Genomic DNA, 24,729 nt, shown 5'->3' on the forward strand with positions numbered 1-24,729 from the left:
TTTCTCACTAGTATCAGTGACAGCAAAGGGCAAAGGAAAACTAGTTTCATTAGAAGAAAACAAGGTCCTTTCTATTCTCAATAAAGCACAGAACTGTGGTGTTTAATATTCAACACTTCTTCCTTCTCCCCATTCCTGAAGGTCTTCAAATATTTTTATCATTTTGAGCTGTTGCACAAATGTCAATCACAGATGGTACTCCCAAGATCTTCAGCATCTTGAGAGCATTTTCCACAGATGGTGAATCACCACTACTTCTACCCTGTGACTCATTGTTTTTTATTTTGATCACTGAAATTAACCTCTTTCTCCAATCTCAAATTCTATCGAATCCAGTATTCACAGAATTTTTACCTTTAAAAATGCTTCCATCTTCAAAAATCCCACTGGGTTCTCCATGGTCAAAAAAATCTTTCCAACCTCTAGCACTGCTCAGGGAGCTGAGCACGACACATTCTCTCACCACACTTTGCTCAATTTTATCTCTGTTTTTCTAACAGCATCTGGCTCACAGCGCCTTCATCTGTCTTGCCCGCTTCTGAAGCAACCCTCTTGCATCTCTAACACCTCATTCCAAAATCTTGTCTAAGACTACTTGAATAAGAGATACTGAATACAAGAGCAATTTGGGCTCTTTTAAAAAAGAAGATTTTATACAAAATAAATTACAAATTTATGAACTTAGGCTAGCCATGTAAATAGGAAATTTTGTTGGGTCACTTATTATTTTAAAACCTCTGAAGAAGGTTTTAAATCTTCATAACTCTTCAAATAACTAGAATAAAACTGACAAGAAAGAAGTGTTTTGCTTTTCTTTGTATAGAATTATGATGTGTCCTAACAAAGTCATGTACATTCATACAGTGGTCAATGGTTATACTAATTAGCTTTTAGAGTCAAATATGACTACTTACTTGGGTACTTAGGCATCTGCAAAAGCTGTACAGAATATTCTGCCATATTACTTAGATGTCCAATATCTACTGGTACTTACTTTGCAAATGCACACACACATCTTGTATAGTTTAAGCTGTAAAAATAGCTAAACCCCCCCAAAAGTTTACTTCCCCTTTCCCAAAATAAACAAGTCAAAGGTTGCCTGTAATCAGTTACCTGTATACTCAAGAAGTGCCAAGAGTATCCGTGCCTTCACCTCTTAAAGAAAATGGAAGACATATTAAGAATACAGTAAAAAGGATATCACCAACATAACACATATTCATTTTCATCATTTTATATCTGCTTAACTTCAATTTCTTGAGTAGTCTATCCCCATTTATACTTACAAAACAGTAATGAGTCTCTATGTCACATAATTTTACATGTATCTGTGTAAAAGTGGTAACAATCAAAAACACCTCCCTAAGAAAAGAACTATGAAGAAGCTGCTGCTATTCAGAGTACCTCTGAACCAGCTGGCCAGTGCAAGCCCACAGATGAAGAATTCTAGTCTTAAAACTTTGAAAAACAAGGCCTATTTTCACTGATTTCCTCCAGACCTCTCCAATTCTTTTTTTTTTTCTGCTTCATACTTAAAATAGATCAAATTATCCTCATGTTAAAATATATCACAACATCTAGGAAAAATACAACTGCATTTTCACTTTATTGTTGGTCTCAGTATTTTATTTTCCTGAACAAGCATTTGTTTTCACTTTACAATTAATGAACTAAAGAAGCACAGTTAGCAAACATCTTAATTTAGACTGACAAAAGTTTGGTTTTGTAGTTCTTTAAAGTGTTTTAATAAAAGCAGTATGACACACGCAAAATAACCACCCCTTATTTTTTCTCCATTTTCCCTTCTTGAAGCTTACAGAAAAGAACCTTTTCATTCATATAATACAGTTATTTCACCCACCTGAGTAGTAAAAACAATTTCCAAAGCAGCATGCCAAACAAAACCCCTGCTTAGTATTAAACTGCTTGGTATGGACAGAATGACACCTTTTTTTTTTTTTTTTTTGTTTTGTTTTGTTTTGTTTTTTAATCAGTACACCTATCCTTTACACATTTTTTGTGAATAATTTTTCCATGTATGTTAGGGTAGCTTTTGAAAATATCTCAAGCTTTCTTTGACTCAAAAGTTGGTTCTTTTCTATTTGTGTCATTCACCACAGACACCACCAAACTGGGGGAAGAGGAAGCAGTCAAGCTGGAGAGGAGCTGCTGCTAACAGGGATCTTGACAGAACAGGAACCTGAAGATGTTCAACATAAGCAAGTGCAAAGTCTTCTTTCTTGAACAGAATAACTCCTTGCAAGTACAGGGAGGGCACAGGCTGGATAGAAAGCTGCCTTGTAGAAAAGTCTTGGGGCCTCTTGTGGCCAAGTCGGAGCCAGCAGGGCGTCCTTGCAAAACAAAACAGTGTCTGCACCCTGGCTGCATTAGCCAGCAGGTTGGGGGAAGTGATTCTTCCCATCTATCTGGTACTAGAATATTCTGGAGTACTCCCCAGTGTAAGAAAGAGAGATGTACTGCTGTGAGTCCAGAAGAGACCTTTAAAGATGGCCAGGGGTCTGAAGTACATGTCCTGCGAGGAAAGACCAAGGGAATTGTGTTTGTTCAGCCTTAAAAAGAGAAGGCTCAGGGAAGATCTTACTGCTGTCTACAACTTCCTCATGGAAGGATGTGGAAAAACAGAGCCAGACTGCTCTTAGGGATGTATAGTAGAAGAAGGCACTGCAACAGACAGGCAGGAATACAGAAAATTTCAGCTAGATATAAGGAAAAAAAATTTTAACGTGGGTGGTAAAACACCAGAGAAAATTGCCCAGAAAGACTGTGGAACTGCTGTATTTTGGAGTTATTCAAAACTCAGCCAGGCAAGGCCTAGGCAACCTACCCTAATCATGCCTGCTTTGAGTAAGAGGTTAGACTAGATGACTTCTGGAGGCTCTTTCCAACCTACATGACTCGTTGATGCTGTGATTATCAGCAAAGCCAAGCTGACTTTAAAACAAGACTTATCTTAATTAATATATAAATCAGCCTAAAATAATCACAAGAACCAGGCAGCTCTTCCAAAAATTACCAGTATTTTTTAGCTTACCAAAATACAGAAGTCCTTAGAATTGTCAAGTCAATTGGCTTAGTAAATGAAGATACAATACAGGAATTTGGGGGTTTTTTTACCCAAAGAATTCAGATACTTTGAGGCTATCACTTGCAGCTTATTTCAAATGAAATTTGTTGGATTTCTGATTTCAAAAGCATTTGAAGTATCTATAAATAATGATCTCCCTGCTGTGGGAAAATTACAGAACAGAGTAACTCTCCTTTATCCTTGCTACAACAGTCTTCTCCATTTCAAAATATAACCCTAGGCAAGAGAGTATTTTAGGTTATTTGTATTAGTTGTGATTTATCTGGGGTTAGAAGAGAACCTTGGATGGTTTCCGTCAGTCATTCATTTTTCAACAAATTTCAAATGCTATGGAAGTTTTCACCCTGCCTTGCTACGTGACACACAGAATAGATTAACCCTCTAGCAATTTCTCTTTAGATCAGACATGATCTATAATGCAAAATGCCTTCAAGTCTTTTTTTAACTTAAACATTTTTCTCTTTTTTTTTCTTTTTCTTTTTTTAAAATAATAGTAAGACTTGAGATGCATTTTTATTGTTTATATTGAAATATATCTTTATGGCCTTATTGACTAAAAGGTCACTTCACTCTTTACCACTAACCTAAATTAAAACATATGTTCATTTTATCAATTATAGAATATTTCCACTTTAAACTTAAAATTATTGTGCTAGTAAAAGAACTGAACTTCCTCACACATTCACATAAAGTCATCAATACCCAAAAGCTGTCCAGAAATTTGAACTTCTTTGCTTGACCAGATATCTTCATTTTTTCCGCCTTTGAGAAAAAACAACTACAGAGATTTCTTTTCTTTGCTCTCCTCACACCTTTCTGCTTTTTAGCTCTAGAACATACCACTGTCATTTCAGAACTCAGACATAGTATTACAGTCTACTTCATTCTCTGCTCCCAGTTGCATGCCTGTCATTATGATGGCCAGTTTTGTTTTTGTTTTTTCTGAAGTGTCCCTATTTTCCATCCTTACTGCTGATTATCCTGGTTCCTACTCTAGTCATCCTTCAACTTTTCCCCCCACGCTTTCCAATTTTCATGTTACACATTCTCATGTACATCCAAAATCTAGTAGCTACATTTTCTCTTTGGTGACTTCTGAATTCCTGCTCTCTCCGGCACCAAAATCAAGCATTCCATCTTCAAAGATCTGCCTCTGCCAACAACGTGGTTTTTCCTCTCTTGGTTTAACAATTTAGTAGGCCTAGTCACTCCAAAAAAATAACTTTCATCTTTTGTTTAGCTATTTAACTCCAGACAAATCTTCCCAGGTTTTGTATATTATTTCATCAGAGACACCTCTATCAAATTGATTAGCTTTTTAGGGCTGACTTTTACTGTAATCATAGTGGATTTTTCCTTCTCTAATGATATGGAATGGTAAATTCAAAAGAGAGAAAGCAATCTCCATATATGTTTTATATGTTTTAGTTTACTGTCCAGAAAGGTTTTTTTTCTTTTTTTTTTTAATCTGTATAAACATTCATGGATTTTTTTCATTCTTCTTCCAGTTCCAATAATAATAAAACTATCATACCAAAATGATTATTGCCAAACCATTTCTTCCTACTTATTAAACAAAGTACATTAAAAAAAAACCTTAAAATCTAGGAATTAAAAGTGTTATTTCTGTATGGCTCCCATGCCTCTATCTGCTTTAAATCAGTAACCAGTCTAATTTTTTACGACGTGGACTACAAGCCAACAGAATGCTAAGAAATTACAATAGCCAGTGAGATTTCTATGAAAATAAAAATGAGTCAGTTTTCAGTACAGAGATGCATTTACTGAACTGACTTAACCATTCATCAGTAACGGTTAAGCATGTTTAGAACTACTGGAGGTTTTATTTACAACAAAAAACTTTTTTATGTGGTGACCAAAGTTGTATCTGGAGTCTCCTGTGCCTGCTTCTTCTTCCTAATATAAGAGACAAAAATATTCCTTTTCCTCAGATATGAAAATACTGTCTTTTACTTAGAAGAATTTTCATGTTTATTTCAAATGGCTTTGAAAATCCTACAACTTTGTTCAACATCCTCTAAGAGTCATCAGCCCAAATAGGCAGTCAAATTAGTGGCCATTTTCTGTTTCTTCTCAATCTGCTAAATCAGGGAAAAGAGGGATGCCAATTGCTGCGCTTTGTGTCAGGTTGTCAGTCTGATCCTGACCATTTGTGGAGACAACATACAGGGCAAAAGTAGAAAGGAGAAGAAAAGAAATGCAGCTCTGAAAAGAAAATTCAAGTGCTAAAACATTTTTAACCTTGCTTGCTTTGTGCTCATCTGATTTCAGTTAGATCCAGCTGCTGGTGGTGTCTCAAGTTTATTTCAGGCCTAAGCCTGTCTATATCACAGCTGTCTCCCAAAGCTGCCTGAGGGGCATATTTCTGCCCTGAATCTTTTCAGCATTGAATTAAATATACCTGTTCCAGACACGCCTTGTAAACTAAGGCTTGAGAAGTAATTCTTCAATTCCCTTCTCCTGGTTCTCTTTCACATTATTTGGGCCAGGGAACCCACGAAAACTTTGACTATCAGGTATCTTTTACGTCACGCCAACTCCTTCATCACACAGACAGACCAAAATTGCAATAATGATTTGGATTATGATCCTCCAGAGTATCAGAAGGGGAATCAAATGAAAGTAAAAACTACAACAGAAAAAATATATAACGACAATGGGGAAGAAGTAGCCTCAGATGAGAATTTTACCTCTAAAGTAGCATATTTGATTAAGTGGATGGCACAGAAAGCAATGGTTGGAAATCTCTGACAAATGGTCAGATGCCACGGATGGAAAGAGAGTGACAAGAATACTTAAAATTGGCAGGACTGTTGCTCCAGATAAAGCTTGAGGCTCAGTGACAAAGGAAGGCAAAGGAGATTTTTTTGCTGTCCTTGAACAGCACAAGAATAACACATTTTAATATTCAGCTCTCTAAACTGTGACATCATTTGCAATCATGACAGTTGCAATAGACTCAGTTAATGTAATTTATTAACAAGAGAAAAACTTTTCTTTATCTTAATTTCCAAAATATTAGAAAATGTCAGCAGTTCTATTGTTCAGTAAACATCAGGATCCCTTCTAATAAATATCACCATTACATTACAGCATTATTGTAACAAGAAAAGTTTTGTGTTACGGAGAAGCAGCAGGTTATTTGGACCTTGCTGAACTCTCCTACAAAATTTTGTGGTGGATTTAAAATGAATTTTATTTGAATGACCTGAGGTCAATATGAGAGTATAAGACCAACGTTTAAATGGGGTAAGCACTTAATGCTGTTTATGGCACACGAGGTATGCGAAAATGGATTGTTAAGCTTCAGAAGGTTATTAAAGGGGTGTAAAGGACTGCTAGAAATGGATTTTCATTCTTTCCTAACTGTGAAAGAAACAATGATTAAAACTTGAATATACTTGAAACCTATAATATATAGGTTTAGGCCTGAGTTAGACCTTTAGAGAAAAGGATCCAAAAATTTTTGGTTTTCACTCAGCGACAACTATCATTAAACTAAAATAACTATTCTTAGATCTGGAGAGTCTACTCACTGCAATCAACTCTGAAAATAAGAGATATTTTTGTGTTTGTTATTATAATTTTCTAACCCAGGGTCTGAAAATATAATTATATCTGAAATGAGAAATACCAAAATTCACAGAGGGAGGAGTTTGTTTGTTTTGGCTGGTGGGTTCTTACTTTAATAAAATTTATCACAAAGCTCTTTTCCAATGATCTGAAATTTAGCAGTTTCTTTATGGAACATCATGGAAATTAGCCAACAAAATGAAAGAAGGTAAACATACACACAAATCATTTAATACCACAATTGACACAACTTTTTGTCCCCATGCAAAGACTCATACTGCAGTACTGAGCAGTTTTATAAAAATCATTTTGTTCGTTATTTCTCTATCAAACAGCATAAGAAACGAGGCAGAAGCTACAGGTAAGATTTTCTGGAGAGGAAATCTTGCTCTTACAAAGCCAAGGAACAGGGTAGAAAACATCAGCTCACATTGTCAACCAGCAGTGAAGAGGAAGAGAGTACTCAATCACCCTTAGCTGGTGGTAGGAGGGAGGCTGAGTAGATGAAGGAGTCATGGAATCAGCTGTGATGGAGTGAGTAAGTGAAAACCAGTGGAAGTGGGTTGGCTTCATCGCAGAAGAGGGAGACAGGGAATGATCCCTAATCAATGACAGATGAAAGCAAAATGTCCTGCAGTCTTCCTCTTTTGTTATAAGAGGATAGAAGGAAGAAAGCCTAATTTCAAAGAAAGACCCATTCTGATGCACCAATCTCACGCAGTTTTGTGGCAGATCAGTCAAGCCCCCTGGACTTCAGCAGCAAATGAAATAACTCAGTACAATGTATGGTTCCAGCTCCTGATCTGTTTTCACTTCTCAGAAGAGACAATTTTCTCTTCTGCATCTGAAATCAATAAGGTGAACATCAGGCAGCTGAGATATGCTCCAGTAACCTCGTTACTAAGATCACAAAGATGTCCTCAAATTCAGGTATTTCCCATAGACTACTGCATGGTGTTTTGCAAACCTTGCCTACCAGCAACACAAAGCTGTTGTATCCTTCATCTTCCTTCCCCCCAGCTCTCTATCATAAACTAAGTGCTTACTTATGGTCATTCTCTCCTTACTAACCTTCCACAAATTTTCTGATATTCTGGGCAAGACTTCGGACACTGCTGGGAAGGTTCCAAGGGTCTTGCTTAATGTGGAGTCGTAGCCTCTTTGGACAGCTAAGCTTCGGTTCCATTTCCTGCTGAAACTCTAAGCAAAGACAAAAAAAAAAAAAAAAGAAAGAAAGAAAGAAAAAAGGCTTTCTGTTTAAACTCTGTGAGAAAGTAGAAGTAAGATACTATTTCTTTCTAAATATTTTCACACAGCAAAGAGGTGTCATCTTCTCTGATTCATCTTAAAATGAGGGTAATGCGTCTAATGTAGTCATCTAAGCTCCTTACTTAGCCAAAGGAGAGAAATGGTAGCATTCCCAAACATGATTCTTTCTGAACTAGCACATAAGATAGAAGGTGCCTGTCTCTCCACCTAGTAAGAGGGAACCTAGACCTGTTAGAGGAAAATGTAGGAAAAATTAATCCAATCCTAAAGATATTGCTGATCTTTTGAAATTTTATCTTGATCATTGCTACCTATAAGCTTTTTATATAATTTAATTCACTACAGAATTATTTAAAGAAAGCACAGTTTAGACAGGGACAGCCATAAGCCAGCAATGTGCCCTTGTGGCCAAGAAAGCCAATGGTCTCCTGGGGTGCATTGGCAAGACTGTTGCCAGCAGGTTGAGGGAGGTGATCCTGCCCCTCTACTCAGCCCTCATTAGGCCTCATCTCAAGTACTGTGTCTGGTTCTGGGCTCCCCACTACAAGAGAGACATGGAGCTACTGCAGAGGGTCCAGCATAGGGCTACAAAGATGATCAGAGGGCTGGAGAACCCACCCTATGAGGAACAGCTGTGAGAGCTGGGCCTCTTCAGCCTGGGGAAGAGAAAACTGAGGGGGGATCTTATCAATGTGTACAAGTACCTGAAGGGAGGGTGTCAGGGGGACAGGGACAAATTCTTTTCAGTTGTCCTGTGTGACAGGACAAGAGGCAATGGGCAGAAATTGAAGCACAGGAAGTTCCGCCTGACCGTGAGGGGGAATTTCTTCCCTGTGAGAGTGACGGAGCACTGGACCAGTTTGCCCAGAGAGGTTGTGGAGTCTCCTTCTCTAGAGATATTCAAGGCCTGCCTGGATGCAACCCTGTCTAACATGCTCTAGGTGACCCTGCTGGGCAGGGAGGTTGGACTAGATGATCTCCAGAGGTCCCTTCCAACCTTACTGATTCTATGATTCAATTAATGTGCAAGTCCAACTTGCAGCAGAGAATATCCTTCAACAAAATACTCAAAAATTAATCTCATTACAAAATTGCTTACTGCTTTTCAACCTAACTATCCCTCAAATCACTGAAAGTGTTCCTTGCTCATGAAGATAGTTAGGATTGTGAATAAAACATCTGGCTTGTCCCTATCTTGTGCCTAATTGATCATTCACTACAAGGATACATTTTGTTGCATGAGACTGCCAAGTACTCCATCTGAAACAACGAGAAACACTCATGCTCTATATTCACTCCCATTACCTTTGTCCCAAAATAGGAAAAAGAGGAGGCTATGCTGACTTCCACATAAACTCACTGAGGGGCAAGTACATGAGACTTTTTAAGGCAAGATAATTGGTGTACAATAATAATGCTCTATTCGCTTCAGTAGGATTTTGCCTATTTACAAAAGCTTATAGACGGCCAGAAGGCAGATCTTCATTGGTTTTCTTTGACAAAAGGTAAAAGCAGCCTTGCAAAAAGTCCACTAAGCCCACTGTACAATGACACACATTAACCATACAGCATTTATCGTCCCACTGTCTTTTTTTTTTTAAACTCAGTTCTAAAAGAACTAAAAGACTAAAAGAAGTCCCTGTCACTTTTCATCGCAATGTTATGCATAGGTAAATCTCTGGTGACAGATATTCTGATTTAAGCAACTAAATAAGTATTAGCAGAATATCTGAAATTACATGTAGGATTTTTTTTTATAACAGTCAATAATACTTAAGTTTTTGGTTAGTATCAATATTACAATGAATTTAAACTTATATTTGCAAATGATTTACGAAACAACTTCACAAATAAAATATCTGCAAAAATACTAAAAAATCTGGCAGTGATTAAATAAATTATAAATTGCTTCAATAGTTGAGACAAAAATGAAGCAAAAACTCCTGCAATACATAGAATCTACTTTTTGCTTCAAAATCCCAGCAATTCTATGGTCAGTTCAGTCTATGATTTAAAGCTGACTTTCTAAGAAACCTGAAATACACATACACATCATGCAATGAATGTATAAGAAAAATGTTCTCGGCTAAAACTACTAAGATCTACTTAACAAAAATATCAGAGAATTATTATTATAATAATAATGATTATTATAATAATCAAAATCAGTTCTTTAACACTCAGCTCAAAAAGTATGTTGCCATATCCATATGTCCTTTGTCCCTGTGAGCTGCCTTTTCATTCTGATAGAGAACTTTAAATGTTACCTTGCAGGCCTCGACCTGGCGTAAAGTATTTTGTCTGTTCGAAGACCCTCAGCACAGCTGGTCCTTTCAGAAGACTGACAATTGAATCTACCTGTTGGGATCAAAGTTCTGTGAGTACAATCTTTTACAGCAATGATTAGAAATTCTTTCTTTAAGACTAGTGAAAAAGTAGCTTTGGATTCCTTCTTACCTAAAGGCTATAGTTAAAACTCAAGACTAGAGAACGTTAGACTAAATCTAAGTGTTTAATACAGTAGTTCTGAACCATTTACAGAAAACTGAAGGACAAGAAATAAATACATACCATCCAAGGAAGCAGTGGAAAGCAAAAGTAAAAAGAAAAAGAAGCATTTTCTACAGATATCTTAGCTCATACATGGACATTACTATCAAATCTAAGAAAAATAATCTCATACTTGACCAAAAAGATGCTCCAAACAGCTATGGAGCTTGTCTTGTTTATCGTGAGAGATTCGAACACTTATGGGAAGCTCATCACCTGAAAAATATTTTAAAATAAAAATTGTTTGAAGTTTCAGTTTATTTTCCAGAATCTTTACCGCTTGGATGATCTGCTGTGCACAAACATTGATGCATAGGTTTTCACTGGTTACATCCACTATGGCTGTAGGCACAGAAACATAAGCCTGATAAAGTATTATCCTGAACACTATTGCATGCAACTGTTCTCCCTATGTATTTTCCATTAAAGAGTCACTGGATAAAATATAGAAACAATTTGTAGAGCAACAATACAGGATTCTTTCATGCTGGAGAGCATCCGAACCACCAGACAAAATAGTTAAGTCCTCTAAATCTGTAACCATTCACCATAACTTTTTAATAGGGGCTAGCTAAGTACTTTATAATGTTAACGCTCTTAAGGATGAAATGGTTCTTATGTTTCAGTACTTTAACAAAAATACAACATCCAAATGCTGTATGTATCTGATAGGAAGCTGTAAGCTGTGTATAGAGAACCATTTCATAAGACAGCACAAAGGAGAGGGGCTCTCTTAGGTCACTGACTTCATTCACTTGCTCTCTCAGACAATCACATCGCCTAAACTCTTTCACAAGCTGACCAAATTTGAGCTTAAAACTTCTCTTCCACTTTGCTGTTGCAGTGATAGATAATAAGCAGCTACTTGATAATTTTTAATCCAAATATATTTGGGGTCAGTCTGGACTCATTTTACTTATGTCAGTGAGACACTTAAATAGCGCTTTTCTCTCAGCGTTTTTTATAGCTCCTTCAGATGTCCTTACAGCCAGTAGTTAAAACTCTTCTCAGACCTTTTATTTTGGCAGATGGAGCACAGTGCAGAAGAGTCCTGATCTGGAGTTAACCAGGTCAGCTTTGGAACTAGAAGAAAATTAGGTCATCAGGAGAACAGGAGTCTAATTGAGTGGCAGTGTTTATTAACTTAAATACTGTATCTGGGCTAAGCTAGCACAGATACATTGTTCCCCTCAACATGATGCTGCACAAGACATACCATCTCATTTGTATCCCAGGTTGAAGATGAAAGCCCTATGTCTCCTTATCTATTAACGGTTCATCATCTCCTTCATGATTTTCCTGCATATCTGCTCCACTCTACACGCATCATTTCTTAAAAATAAAATTTTCAAGACTAGATTGACTAGAATTGCATAATTCACATGGTTTCTCAGATGTCTTATTATAGTGCCACTAATATTTTACCATCTCTGCCAAAAACACCTTTCCTGATACAACCAAGGGAAAATTTTCCTTCTCTAAGGCTGTCTCCTTGGTGGTTCATATTCAACAAATATGCCCAGTTCTTTCTTTTCCTAAGTCATTGCCAAATGATCAATTCTCGTCTTAGAACAAATGTTTTTATTATTATTAGTCCCTGAGTACATGACCTCATACTCCATGCAGTTAAATTTCATCTCATTTCTATTAGCAGCTGCATTTATTTAAATTCAGTTTGTCATGGCATAAACAAGAATGTGCTTCCATGCGGTCTCACATTCCTTCCTACAAATATACACAAACGTATCCTGCATTCTAGGTCCTGGTACTGTCTGGGAGAGCATTTCATACTTATTCAAGGTCAAGGCAAGAAAGTGGTTAAAAACAGTCCTTCTCCAAGAGCTCTAACTAATTCAGCCTATTTACAGACATTCTGGAATGTTGGCTCTCTTTCATGGAAGGACTCTTAAATGCAGCACTAGCTAAGCAGAAACAAAATTATACGCTTTTATTACCAGGGAGAAGGCACTTTTAAAACAAAAACAGCAAAACTGCTCGGCAAATGAAAAGAATAAAGCTGAATAAAAGGAACTGATGACAGATTCATAGCTGACTTTTCTAAACATACCTGAATCCATTTCATCACTGTGAAAATACGAACTGCACTGACTGCTACAAATGCTGGTGAATGAGGCAATGGAGTTCCTGTTACTGTTGCAGTCACTTGGGGAAAAAAAAAAAAAAAAAAAAAAAAAAAGGATATAAAGTCATGTTCCTTAACATAGGTTCTATATCTTTGGAAGCTTTGGAAATTCATTGCTATTCCACCTTTTTACTTTAACAATAAGATGGTCCTTATAACTCTTTATCAGCAACTAAATGTAGGCTATCACATAATTTGCCAGACTCCCAAAACAGATGATTCAACTGTTTCCCTTCACATTCCGTCACACTGACTGAAAATATAGATTTTCAATGCAAAACAACCAACTTTATATATATATGAGACAGTTTTTGAAGCTATGGCCTCAAATAACACCACATTAAATTCTGTACTCTTAGTCTTCCTAATACACATACTCCTAATACAAATGACAAAATTTTCTGGTTTATGACTTTCTAATAAGAGTTCATAATGAGTTTAAAAGAGATTTAATCCATTTCAGTAGCAAAAAAATAACCTCTTTTAAATTATTTTTCCTTGCCAGCCAAAATATAGCTTATGATTACACCTTTTCCAGCTGTTCACTGTGTGAGAGACGTATAGATACTTGCATCTGTAACTACACAGTAAATTTTCACACATACGAAATTTTGCCCAAATTGGTCTAGTAAGGAGAGGTGGGGGTTAAAACATACGGAGAAAATAAGAGGTGAGGATGAGTTAATCTTAGAGTATGAATATTTCTATTTTCACTGCTATAGATATTACACTCATTCACTTCATCGTTTCTCTCAAAAATAGAGAGTCTTCTACTGTGAGTGATTTAGCCACTTCGTGAAGATTGTTTGGTTTCAGCACAAAACACTTTGCACATTAAAGCAATTAACCAGCAGAGGGAGTTCAAAAACCCATGTGAATATAAGATAATGTCTAAAAATGTACCTAAAATACATTTATATGCAGTGGGCTGATTCTTTTTTTTTTATGAGCCATATGTAACATAGCATATACATCTATACACCAAGGTACATATCTTTATATTTTATACATAATGCTGCAGGTAATATATGTACCCAATAGCTCTCCTAGCTGTCTCTTTCTTTCTGCAAAAATAGAAGTGGTTTTTTTTGGCATACTGAGTTACACTTTGTGGATAAGGTATATATTTTGGACCTGCAGGCAACTACATAAATGAATGGGGAAAACGTTTTAACAGTAGGAAGATGAAATAACTATGATCATACCCGTTAAATGGGTGCAAAGATATCAGTAACAACATGTTCCTAAGAGAGGGTGAACAGTTCCAAGGAGCACTAAGAATTTCTGGCTGGATACTAAAAACATTAAGAAATGTTTTCTAATTATATTTGCTTATAAAAGTCTCTAAAGGGAAGATGAAGGTCACTCAAAACTAGATTGTGCAAAGCATGAGAATATAAAACACAGGAAAATGAGAAACAGATCAGATATAACTACTTAGCTATATCATCCTCTGGTTTTATGATGTTGTATTGTAAGGTTTAGAATGAGACTCTACAACAAAATTTGAGAACATTCTAAAAATTAAAATTAACCTACTAGTTCCAATAATATCCCTAATAGCATATTGGGATCTGTTGATTTTAAGTATTGCCTGGAGTAATTACTTAAATAAAATTAAGAAAAAAAGTTAAATCTCACTCTAGAAGGTGTTCTAAGCTCACAGGTTTTACCAGTTTTCTGCATACAAATCCTAAATTTTATCATTCCTAAACAGGCAAAGTGGACTACAAAAGACTATGAAGGAAATGGACTACGAAGTGGAATCAGAACAAAGGAATGTTTTAAACAAAAGGTTAATCACATCCTGGAATTGCATCTTCTTTTTCCATATACAAATCTTGTACTGACTGGGAACTTCATGAATTCCCAAATTTTGCAAGTACAGGCCAGTGGAGCAACTCCTGCATGGCTGGTTTGATACATCACTGAAATGCAGAAACTCCTAAATGCACTTAACTTCAGCTGGAACTGCATTTTGCTTGTGTTCACCTTGCTGTAATTACTCCTTCCTTTTAAAAATTCTTTGTATTTTATTTCACAATAAAAGTAATGCATTATAAATTCTACAGATGCAACAATGCTACAGTTTTAAGCATGGAAGAAGACAGAGAATATATGTTGAGGTTGATTATTTTTTTCTTAAACCAGCAAGAGAGGTAGCTTTGGCATCTGGCTTTCCATGGCAGATATTTGGGTTCTTTATGGGGAACATCCTAAAATAAACCATTTCTCTGTTTTATATATGACTCACGAATAACCTAACCAAAAGCTTTACAGCTCTGGCCATGATAGCTTGTAAAAGTTAAGGAAATAGAGATCTAGTAAGTAAACTGTAATCATAAGTAAAAGAGAAAGTTTATTTTATAGATCTTGTAACACATCTTGGTGCTAATTATTCAGCTGCTAGAGATGTTAGAATCGTTACATTTTGATACGCTACTTAGAGGGATATCATGGTCACTTGAAGGTCTAAAAACTCCAAAGGTTTGATTCATTTGATGGACAAATGAAAATTTTATTGGTAAAGTTACCTGTAAGAATCCCTGTTGCTGATGGTGTCATGACCAGAATCTTCTTGTTCATCACCTGTCATGCTGAAACAGACTTTCTTTCCATTCCTTTCTCCCTTTTCATTATCACTGTCTGCCGGTATTAAAGGCTCAGGTGTTTTACGTTCTGATTTTGGAGAATATGTTATTGAAGAAAGAAGGCTGTGAGATTAAAAAAAAAAAAAAAAAAAAAAAAGGTGGGGGACAGAGAGTTAAAAAAAAAAAAAAGTTTTGAAAAGGAACTGCCAACAGGATAACATTTTTAATTAACATCCTCCAATAAAATAATGTAATGTTTCTTTGCTATTATTATTATTCTGCAATGTGAAGAGAACATCTTAATTCAGTACACATCTATTTGAAACAAAGGAAGAACGGACACATTCTGCTATTAAAAAGTGTAACAAATTACTGAATCATGCTTTAGTTGGTGAAACTCATTAGCATTACTAAATACTCAATCTGGTATTAAGACAACGATTCTTCTTAGCAAAGAAATGTAGCACACATTTGAATGCTTGGGGTCACATTTTTACATCAATGTAAATACAGTTAAGCAAGAATCTTCTACCTTTCTGTAAAAAGGAAGAAAATAAACCAAAGAAACTATTTTTCACAGAAAAACTTTTGTTTTCTTAATTGCTGCTGAGTAAAATATACCAGCCAGCATCACAAACTTGCTACAGCATCTTAAGAAACATTATAACTGAACCTGTGTACTTCCTAATATTCAAAATATCTAGTCACTAGTAAAACTGCTAATTAATCTACAAGCTTCTGTGAAGAGCACAAAAGTGACATCCAGTTAAGAAATAGAGAACGATAAAAACTGTTGGTTTTGGAATACGCACAGATTGGTTGCAAAAGATTCATATTCTAGAGCAATTAATTCATATTGAGACTGAGATATTCTAATTTACTTTTGAGATCAGAACACATAATATGGAGAATTTTAATCTCTTACTCCAACTCTCCACTACCATGAAGTTTTCAAATTAGTGCTTGGATTTGAAAGATAGATTTTTCATTCAAAAAGTGCTTTCTAAATTTTTATTTTTCACTGAAATCAGGAAACTCTGAATTAAACTCCTTAAGCACCTAGACACAGTAGTAGGGTTTTTCTAACACAGGAGCTGTCAGAATGGTCAGGGTGTGCAAATACTTTACTTCAGATTAAATACCTAGCAGAGCTCAAACATACTTTAAATCGTTTTGCTTCACTTGATTCTTAATTGTGAAGAGGAATTTCTGGAAATGCCTGATTTTTGTAAATAGAAATGTTGCTCTTAATTTTATGAAAAGATAGCATTCAGAATTCCTTTACTCTTATTTCTCACAATACATATTAGTGATGTTATATTATCCATGGCGGGAACTTCTGATTTTAAGCATTTTAGAATTCTGTCCTAATTTTGTGGGGCTCTGTCTGTTGAACTAACTAGTTCTTAATCCTAACAAAGTGACAATTTACTTAATAATTTTGTTCAGCTACTGTTACCTCAGTACCAAGCCATGAATTTCTCTACTATTCTGACAAAGATATTCTACAGGAAAGCAACACAATTCTATCTTACTCTTGAAAGCTGCAGTTTCTGGAATCTGAACAGTGGCATTTTGTCTACAAAATGCAGGTGGTTTCTACAAAGTTCAACTATAAAATTTTTGAGTATAAACAAGTAATTTTTTGAATTTCAGTAACAGACAGAGATTTAAGTAAGAAATTAAGAAACCATACACTTTGGAAACAGAATAGGGTTGGATTTCTCATTGCATAGCAATGAGCAGATAATTCAGACAGTATATCAAGCTCTTTCTCATTAAAATCATGGCCTGACAGATGTTAACATAGGCTTTGACATCAAGTTTAGGGAAATAAGGATAACAAGCAAAGCTTTTTAAAAAAATCACTTGATCAGTTCTGCATAGCTTTCCAGAGAAATAAGAGCTAATAGGGAAAAGACAGACACAATTTTTAATCCTGCATATAAGAAAAGGTACTATATTGATATAGATAATAACATATATTATCTATAAAGATATATTATTTATAAAGAAGTATAATTTTTCTAGGATTTCAACTCACTCATCCTCTAGCCAGACTATCTTTTGGGCTTTTCATAAGCTTCATACCAGTGTGAAATCACAACTCGGTTCTTCTCCATGACATAAGGTGCTTGTTAGTAGCTTAAGAATGGGAAGGAAGATGGGTCACATAGTTTACTGCAGTGTTCAGTTCAATGTGTTCAGCATTCAATTAGTTCTTCAACATGTCCTAAAGCAAACGTGCTAGGAAAACCTAGACCTCAGACTTGTAAAATTGATTACCAACAGAATTTTCTGATTACTAAGATACAGAAGATGCGCTAAAAGAGATCAGTAAAAATTCATGGCAGATCATTCTAACAGTGCTCTTAAAAACAACAGTCCATTTCAGGACATCCTTACAGTGCTGCTTGCTGGAAGATAAGAAGAGATAAGGATAAGGATTAATTTATACTTTTTCTTCCTCTTGTATTCCTGTTATCATCCTGTTTTTGGAAAGAAAAGTGGGCTTTGGTCTGATCCATTCTGGTATTTCTCAAGGATTTTGTTGTTGTAAGTAAATAATCAAGAGTAAGAAACAGATAACAAACGTAAGGAATTTCAACTTCAGCTGCTGAAATCATCTTCCTCGACTAATTATTCATCAAGATACAGACAGGCTATTATATCCTGTTCTTTTAAGTGACTGTTTAGTCAGTGCTGCCAGGATCTCGGTGGAAGATTGATGAAGGTAGCTGGATCATTTCATAAAGAAGCTTTTCACTTTCTCACTGCAGGCAGGCTCTTTTTCCAAGGAAGATCTTTTTTCTGAACTATTATGAACCAAAATTGTAACTTTAGATAACAGTTCTGGAGCTGCTTGTTCCTGAGGTCAGTGAAGTGCCTTAGAAACCTGATTCAAGGACTCAAAAGCTCAAGAACACAAAGATGGTCTCAAAATACCACAGTAGTCTTGCTTTCTTTCATTTTAAAAAATTTGGGTTTTAACAAAGCATTTGCACACTATATTTTCTTAGAGATAGGTTCATCTCACACCAAATTTTTCTTCAATGTCCATCTCTCTTTCCAAGAAAATAACAGATTTAAAGCTTAACCAAAAAAAAAATTTCCATGTAGAACTAATCTTGTATGTAACCCTAATCAACACATTTAAAAATGTATCAGAAACAAACAAAACCCACTATGGTCCTTCAAGACATTAACAATGGATAGCCACAGGCAGTAACAAAAAAATATGCAATAAGTGAGCTGCCCAGCTTTCTCCTTACTCCATGCAAACTCAGAAGATGTTCAAGCCTCTTGTACGCCCCTAACAGATATCCTTCCAAAAAAAATACCTGAGAACACATTTTGGCTGCACATCAACCAAGAATACAACAGAAAGTCACCATATAGAAAACAACTTGAAGAAGCACGTATTTCTATTTAACACCTAGTATCACTGGTTGACATCTTGTTCTATAAGGAAGTGCTTTGATGTTGTTAAAAATTCTTGAACAAGGAGTCAGTGGCACTTTGAGAGGCTGTAGGAAGGGGATTTTTGTATTTATGTCTCTTCGTCAGTACTTCTTTTTCAACTGAATCTCATCAAAGAGCCATGATAAAAGTTACTATGAAGATAATGCTAGGATTACACAATCCTCTCTTACATATCCTTATCCCACAATCCAGAAGGCCCTACAGATCTGTTCTTCAGGTGAAACACACTGCTCTTCAATTCTCTTTCTCCCAATAATAGGTAGGAGAGGTTGGATAGATAACACTGTTCCTAGATTTTGCAAGTAGAGAGAGACCAGCACTGACTTTATATGAATACTTCCGAATAAAGCACAGTTATTTGATTATTCTTGTATTACTCAGTCCTAACTGTAGTCCTAACATTTCTCTCAAGAGTTAATTAATAGCTGTTACACAGCTGTAACTGTGTTCTAATACAGCACACCATATACTGCTTAACTGCTCACAGCCATATAGTCCTGGATTCCCTCTTTCCTGTTCAGCTCTTTTAAGTAGGTCTCTTGGGTATCCTGTCTCCTGTATAGAACTGCTTCCCTCCACAATCAATACACACTGGTGTGTTGATTGATGAAAAGTCTGAGCTTTAGAGGAGTAAAAGGTGAATTTTGCTAAATAAAACCATGCACCTTGTGCTATCTCTGTTGCCAATTCAGTGTCTAAGAACTTTATGAAGGAATAAAACATTAATTCAGCCTCTCGTATGTTTACTTTAACAACTGTGTGATTCACAAAATGAATATATTCCTAGGGATAGTATATTTACGTGTCTATGAAAGCAAGGCTCAGAAGTTCCTGTGCTTTTACATTACTAACTCAAGGGAGTAAGAACAAAAGGAGTGACAGACTGATAACTGAAAATTCCTGCAACATTGCCTGAATTTCCTCATATAACTTACTGTCTTCAACAGAATTGACAATACAGACTTCATAGAAAATAATCTCCTTAGCATAACCAAGCACTGAAAATATATTAAATTTGATCAATTAACTTCACCTTTAGCACGACTAATTAGCAGAACTACTTAAAAAAGGCACAGAAAGCAACACATTCTTTTAAAAATTTTAAGACATACTTCCTAAAAGTATTATAGTATGGTAATATATTACTTGTATTACTATTACAGTATCAGAAAAAAATTCACTGCTCAGAAATAAAAACAAATGGCCAAATCATTGTACAGACTTCAAAATAAGCGGAGAAGCAATGATATATATCACTTTCCAAAACTGAAGTTCATGAAAGATTGATTTTTAAACTCTAACATTTCTGTTATTGATATTTTTAAAAAGAACCACTTCTGACATTTGCATGACATATGGGATCCTTCAAAACTGAAAGACCTATCATCCTTCTTCATCTTCATTCTAAGAGAGCTAATAGCCTAGCAATCAGCGCACTTACCTCACAACTGGAAAAGTAACTTTTAAAACCCCGTCCTAAATTAAGTCAAACTGTGATGTGACTCTGCATCTCCCACATTCAGGCCTAATCACTCAAAAGTGTCTCTCCTTAGAAATCTGTTTTCAAAAAATGTCTAATAAATTAATAATCTTTCTAAGGAAAAAAGGCCTTGCCTACAAATTCACCTCCAGGACTATTCAGCAATAGTAGATGAATTAAATAAAAGCTAATTTTTGTAGCTCTGCCCTTTGTTTCCTCTCAAGGGCACTGGAAAAAAAAGAAAAAAGAAAGTTTATTATCTACACTTAGGCTTTTTTTGCCTTACTGCAGTTCTGTTTAAAGTCAACATTGATATCATACTACCTATATAGAAAGGATATCCACATTTGTCAGTATCTTCAGTGGAAAAACTAGTAAGTCCAAATGGTAACATTTACTTACTCATCTATCTGACAGACACACGTTTCCACCTCTTTCAATGCAGCTTGCAATTTGAGTAACAATTTCTGATAGACATCTTGTGTTTCTAAATCTTCTTCTTTTAAAAGGTATCTCAGACCATGGCCCTCTTGTTGGCCAAGAGACTGTCCTGAGGGGGCAGCCATGGTGGTAATGGTATGCTGAACATAAATCATGGGATTCAGTTTACCTGGAAATAAACCAAACAAGATGACATCAGTATCTTTTTTCAACATGAGTTTTCAAGTAAATAAAATAACTAATAGAAGTTGAAATATTTTCCTGCTTAAAACATTATATAATGATGTAATTTTACATATTATTTTGTTTAGCAAAGTCAAATTATTCAAGGGCAGAATCCGAAGGTATGACCATCCTTTATTATGTTTTAATGCAAACCTAAATATTGAAAATGTATCACCTTTAGTTTTAGTATTTGGGACGACAACCTAAGCCAGTTACATTTTAACACTGTATATCAGAAACAGCAGTGTTTCTTCTTTCAAGCTATCTTCACTTACCTTGATCAGTGTTTTTATTTTCTTTTTCATGTGAAGAATGTTTTCTGCTGTCTAACTGAACACCAAAGGCACTACCAAGAGAAGTTGAGGTTTTGGGGTAAGAGACCTCCATCACATTGATATGGCAATTGGTTGGACAGAAATCACTGCTGTGAAGTGGTGAAATCTTTGACTTAGCTTGTTTGAAGGTAGGCCAAGCTCTGTTTTTTAATACTCTTGAAAACTAGAAGTGAGAAGGAAAACCAATTTTTGATTAACAGTTTTTAACATGTCAGCACTTAACAAAACTTGGGCACCTGACTGGAATGCAAAAGTTTGAAATACTTCAGGCATCCTGGCTAGACTTGACTTCGTAATTTCCATTTTTCTCTATAAAGAAAAAAAATATTTTTCATTTTAGATTTTTTGGATTTGGGTTTTGAAATGAAAGATACATTTTGCAAATGTAAATAGCCCTGTAATAAAAGTAGTGAATTAATTTTCCTTTGAACAAAATAAAATTTTACCACATTTCCTAAGGAGCAAATCTAGAATTTCTCTATGATCCAGTGCTGTACTTCATATGACAATTTTAAATACTGCTAACATAGATAATTTCAAGCGAATGTCTAGCAAAAATTTCTGAAACTTTTGCCTGAGGCTACAATAAAGATAGAATTGGAAGCTATGAATTAGGAATTTCATACACAGAGAGGATGAAGATGGTAAGAGATTACAGCATAGAAATTGCAAACACCATATTTTGCAGACTGCAACAGTCTGTCACTTCTTCTCTCTCCCATATATCTGCTCAGCGATGATGAAGGCATTTTTATTTCTTTTCACTTTCATGGTCTAATTCTAACCCACTGGTTGGCCACGTAGCCTTCTTTGTAGCACCTGAATTTTTGTGTACACTCCTGAACAGGCTTAGAATTATTTAGTTTTTAATGAGATAATGTCAGCCCAAACTGGCAAAGACTGACCCATGATCGATGAGGGCAGTAAGAAAATACACCAACTTTATGAATCATGAAACTCATTAGAAAGGTTTTCTCACTGGAAAGTGAGTGTGTCACTCTGTGCACCAGATGTTTACTGAATGGACAAAGAACAGTTATTTTGCTTTTACAACTTTCCTCCAAATCAGCTGAAGTTCTGTCCGTTGTTCACTCACAGAAGCCCTGTTACCTCACAGAGTCGTATCTTTGCCAACTCTGATGATGAATCTATTACGGTGAACACAGTAAATGACAAAGTTTTGTCAGTCACAAGGAGAATTTCTGCAAAATGGTGTGTCCCTCCCAATGCAATTTGATATTAGATATGGAAAGGCCGTAATCAGCTGCTAGTCAATGGTATTTTAATCATAATATCTCTCCAGTCAAAATCCTGCACAGACTTATATTACTGCCTCAGCTGTGGAGCATAGCTCATGCATAAGTATATTTTCAATGTTAACTTGAGAAATTTATTTTCTACTAAATGTCGGTATAAATTCAATCAATCAGGTTTCAGCTAACGCTTCCGTTAAATAAAGTATATCGCCTCTAAGTAATAACAGGCTTTGGTGCTGGGATTTAAATTTGTGTTCATTTTAATGACACATAACTTTACCCTGATGAACAATTCTGCACAACTGATTGATAAATTACATTTAAGCATTTATATTAGAAAAAGATCTGGAAGATTACAGGAAATCCGATTATGGAACTATTTCAAGGCTGAAGAATGTACGAATAGTTAAAAAGGGCACTAAGGACATTTGACAATGAAAATGTTCTTGCAAGCAGTACATATTTCACATTGGAATCTCCCACACACCCTGTTCCACTGAGACCAAATGCCTGGCTCCGATTTAATCGGGTTATAAGTCAGGCCCAAAGCTCTTTTCATTTACGTGGTGAGAAACATCTGAGACTCATGGCACTGGACTCAAACATGAGCAAAATGTTCTGATAATAGGAACGGGAACTGCAGAATGCTACTGGGTTTCTATTTATAGAATTCTGACTTTCACAGTGAAACCAACAGCCAAGCTACACTGAGGTGTTCGGAAAGACTTCTGTTACTATGGTTACCTTTACCTTGCCAAGGAAGGGACATATCTGTTCCTGAAATTTATTGCTTTATTAATGGACTTTAAAATACTAACTGTAAAACTATTAATTTTTGAGAAGCTGAGCGTGAGGCTGCTAAAAGTGCAGTTTATATCAGTAGTATTTGTTGCTAGACTGCGTAAGCACTACGGAAACTTCCTTATGTCTGTGCATTTCATATCCAGCATAACACAATACAATTCCACGTTTTGTCTTAGACTCTTGTGAAGAGACTGTGTAACATGCTCAGAATTTTTGGTGTTAGGAAAGGTATAAACACACCTGCATGTTACTCTAAATACACTTTTCTGCATGTTAAAACTAACAAATACGCTTTTGAAAAGAAGCATTCTGATTTTGACCTGATTTTGACAAACCACAGAGGTTTATAACTTAGGCAAACATCTGAGAGCCTGAATGTTTATCTGCTGTGTCAGAATCCCTTTGATGTCTCCTTCCGCCACCAAATTCCTTTGTTTATTCCAGCTCTTGTTAGAGAGCACCAGAGCGTTCTGAAACGTCTTTGGAAAGCAGCTCTTTGGTCTTGATCCCGTACTGAAGTATCCCTACAGGCGTCTCTCCTTTTCCCTTGGAAAACAAGGAAACATTATGTGTTCCTTTCCCCCCACCTTTCAGAACTGTGTGAAGCTTCTACAGTAAACCTCTTTTTTCCTTTATTTTTCTTTTTGCATAGAGGTTCTCAGAACAGACCGATTTATAGATGCCGCAACTCAAATCACGAAATGAGATGATGCAGGGCAGAGCCTGTTCTAAGTAGCAGTTTCAGGCCTGCTTCAAAGTAGCTCTACATTCCTAATAATTACATTGTATAGGTGAGGAAGCAGCAGCTAGGATGAGAGACTAAGTTTGCCTAAACAAATTGACAGTCAATTAATTTATGCCCTGGTCAGCTAGACAACCATAAAAAGATATCCTGACAATAGTTAAAGGTCATACTCCAGGTACTTATTCACTCATATCTCATTAATCTAGATCTTGGCTGTCTGAAAATCAGCACCTTCCACTTATTTCTGTGCTATGAGTTTATTAAGCCAAGTTAATTTAACGATGTACAGAGATATTACTTTTAATAATCATGCTAGAAAAAAAATCATAACAATTTGAACAGCATGAATAAAAGATGAAGAAAATATTTAAAATTAAGATTCATTAGAATAAAAAATTAATTCCACTGTTATGGTTTCATTTTTGGGTGACATCTGCAAATTCACTGAGCATCGGTTGAAAATATTTACAAGAATGCTAGGCCTTTTATTGGGAAATATGCAGCTGACTGTGTCCACAACTAAGCACTACAAACAAGAAAGGTTATGATTTACCCAGTGTCTAAAAAGGAATAAAGGTTAAAAACATAATTTATGCAGTTATACAGTTTAGCCATTCACACCTCATAATAGCTAAACTTTCAATCACATTCCTATCATCGCAGTAGACATTTTGAAGAGTATTTCAAACTATACTACTTTTGCCTGT

The 24,729-nt window shown here is 35.7% G+C and overlaps 1 protein-coding gene across 1 annotated transcript in view; it reads right to left on the minus strand.

Moving 5' to 3' along the window:
* Positions 1-24,729, minus strand: part of PREX2 (phosphatidylinositol-3,4,5-trisphosphate dependent Rac exchange factor 2) — a 175,106-nt gene that overhangs the window by 56,853 nt on the left and 93,524 nt on the right. The window contains exons 24-31 of the mRNA XM_062568190.1: positions 21,158-21,380; positions 20,619-20,826; positions 15,197-15,376; positions 12,588-12,682; positions 10,653-10,735; positions 10,237-10,327; positions 7,772-7,900; positions 1,114-1,155 (exon numbers count right to left, since the gene is read on the minus strand). Of these exons, the coding sequence (XP_062424174.1) occupies positions 1,114-1,155; positions 7,772-7,900; positions 10,237-10,327; positions 10,653-10,735; positions 12,588-12,682; positions 15,197-15,376; positions 20,619-20,826; positions 21,158-21,380 (1,051 nt within the window). The remainder of the gene's footprint in view (positions 1-1,113; positions 1,156-7,771; positions 7,901-10,236; positions 10,328-10,652; positions 10,736-12,587; positions 12,683-15,196; positions 15,377-20,618; positions 20,827-21,157; positions 21,381-24,729) is intronic.

Source organism: Rhea pennata, chromosome 2 (genome assembly GCF_028389875.1).
Source record: "Rhea pennata isolate bPtePen1 chromosome 2, bPtePen1.pri, whole genome shotgun sequence".
Taxonomy (NCBI): domain Eukaryota; kingdom Metazoa; phylum Chordata; class Aves; order Rheiformes; family Rheidae; genus Rhea; species Rhea pennata.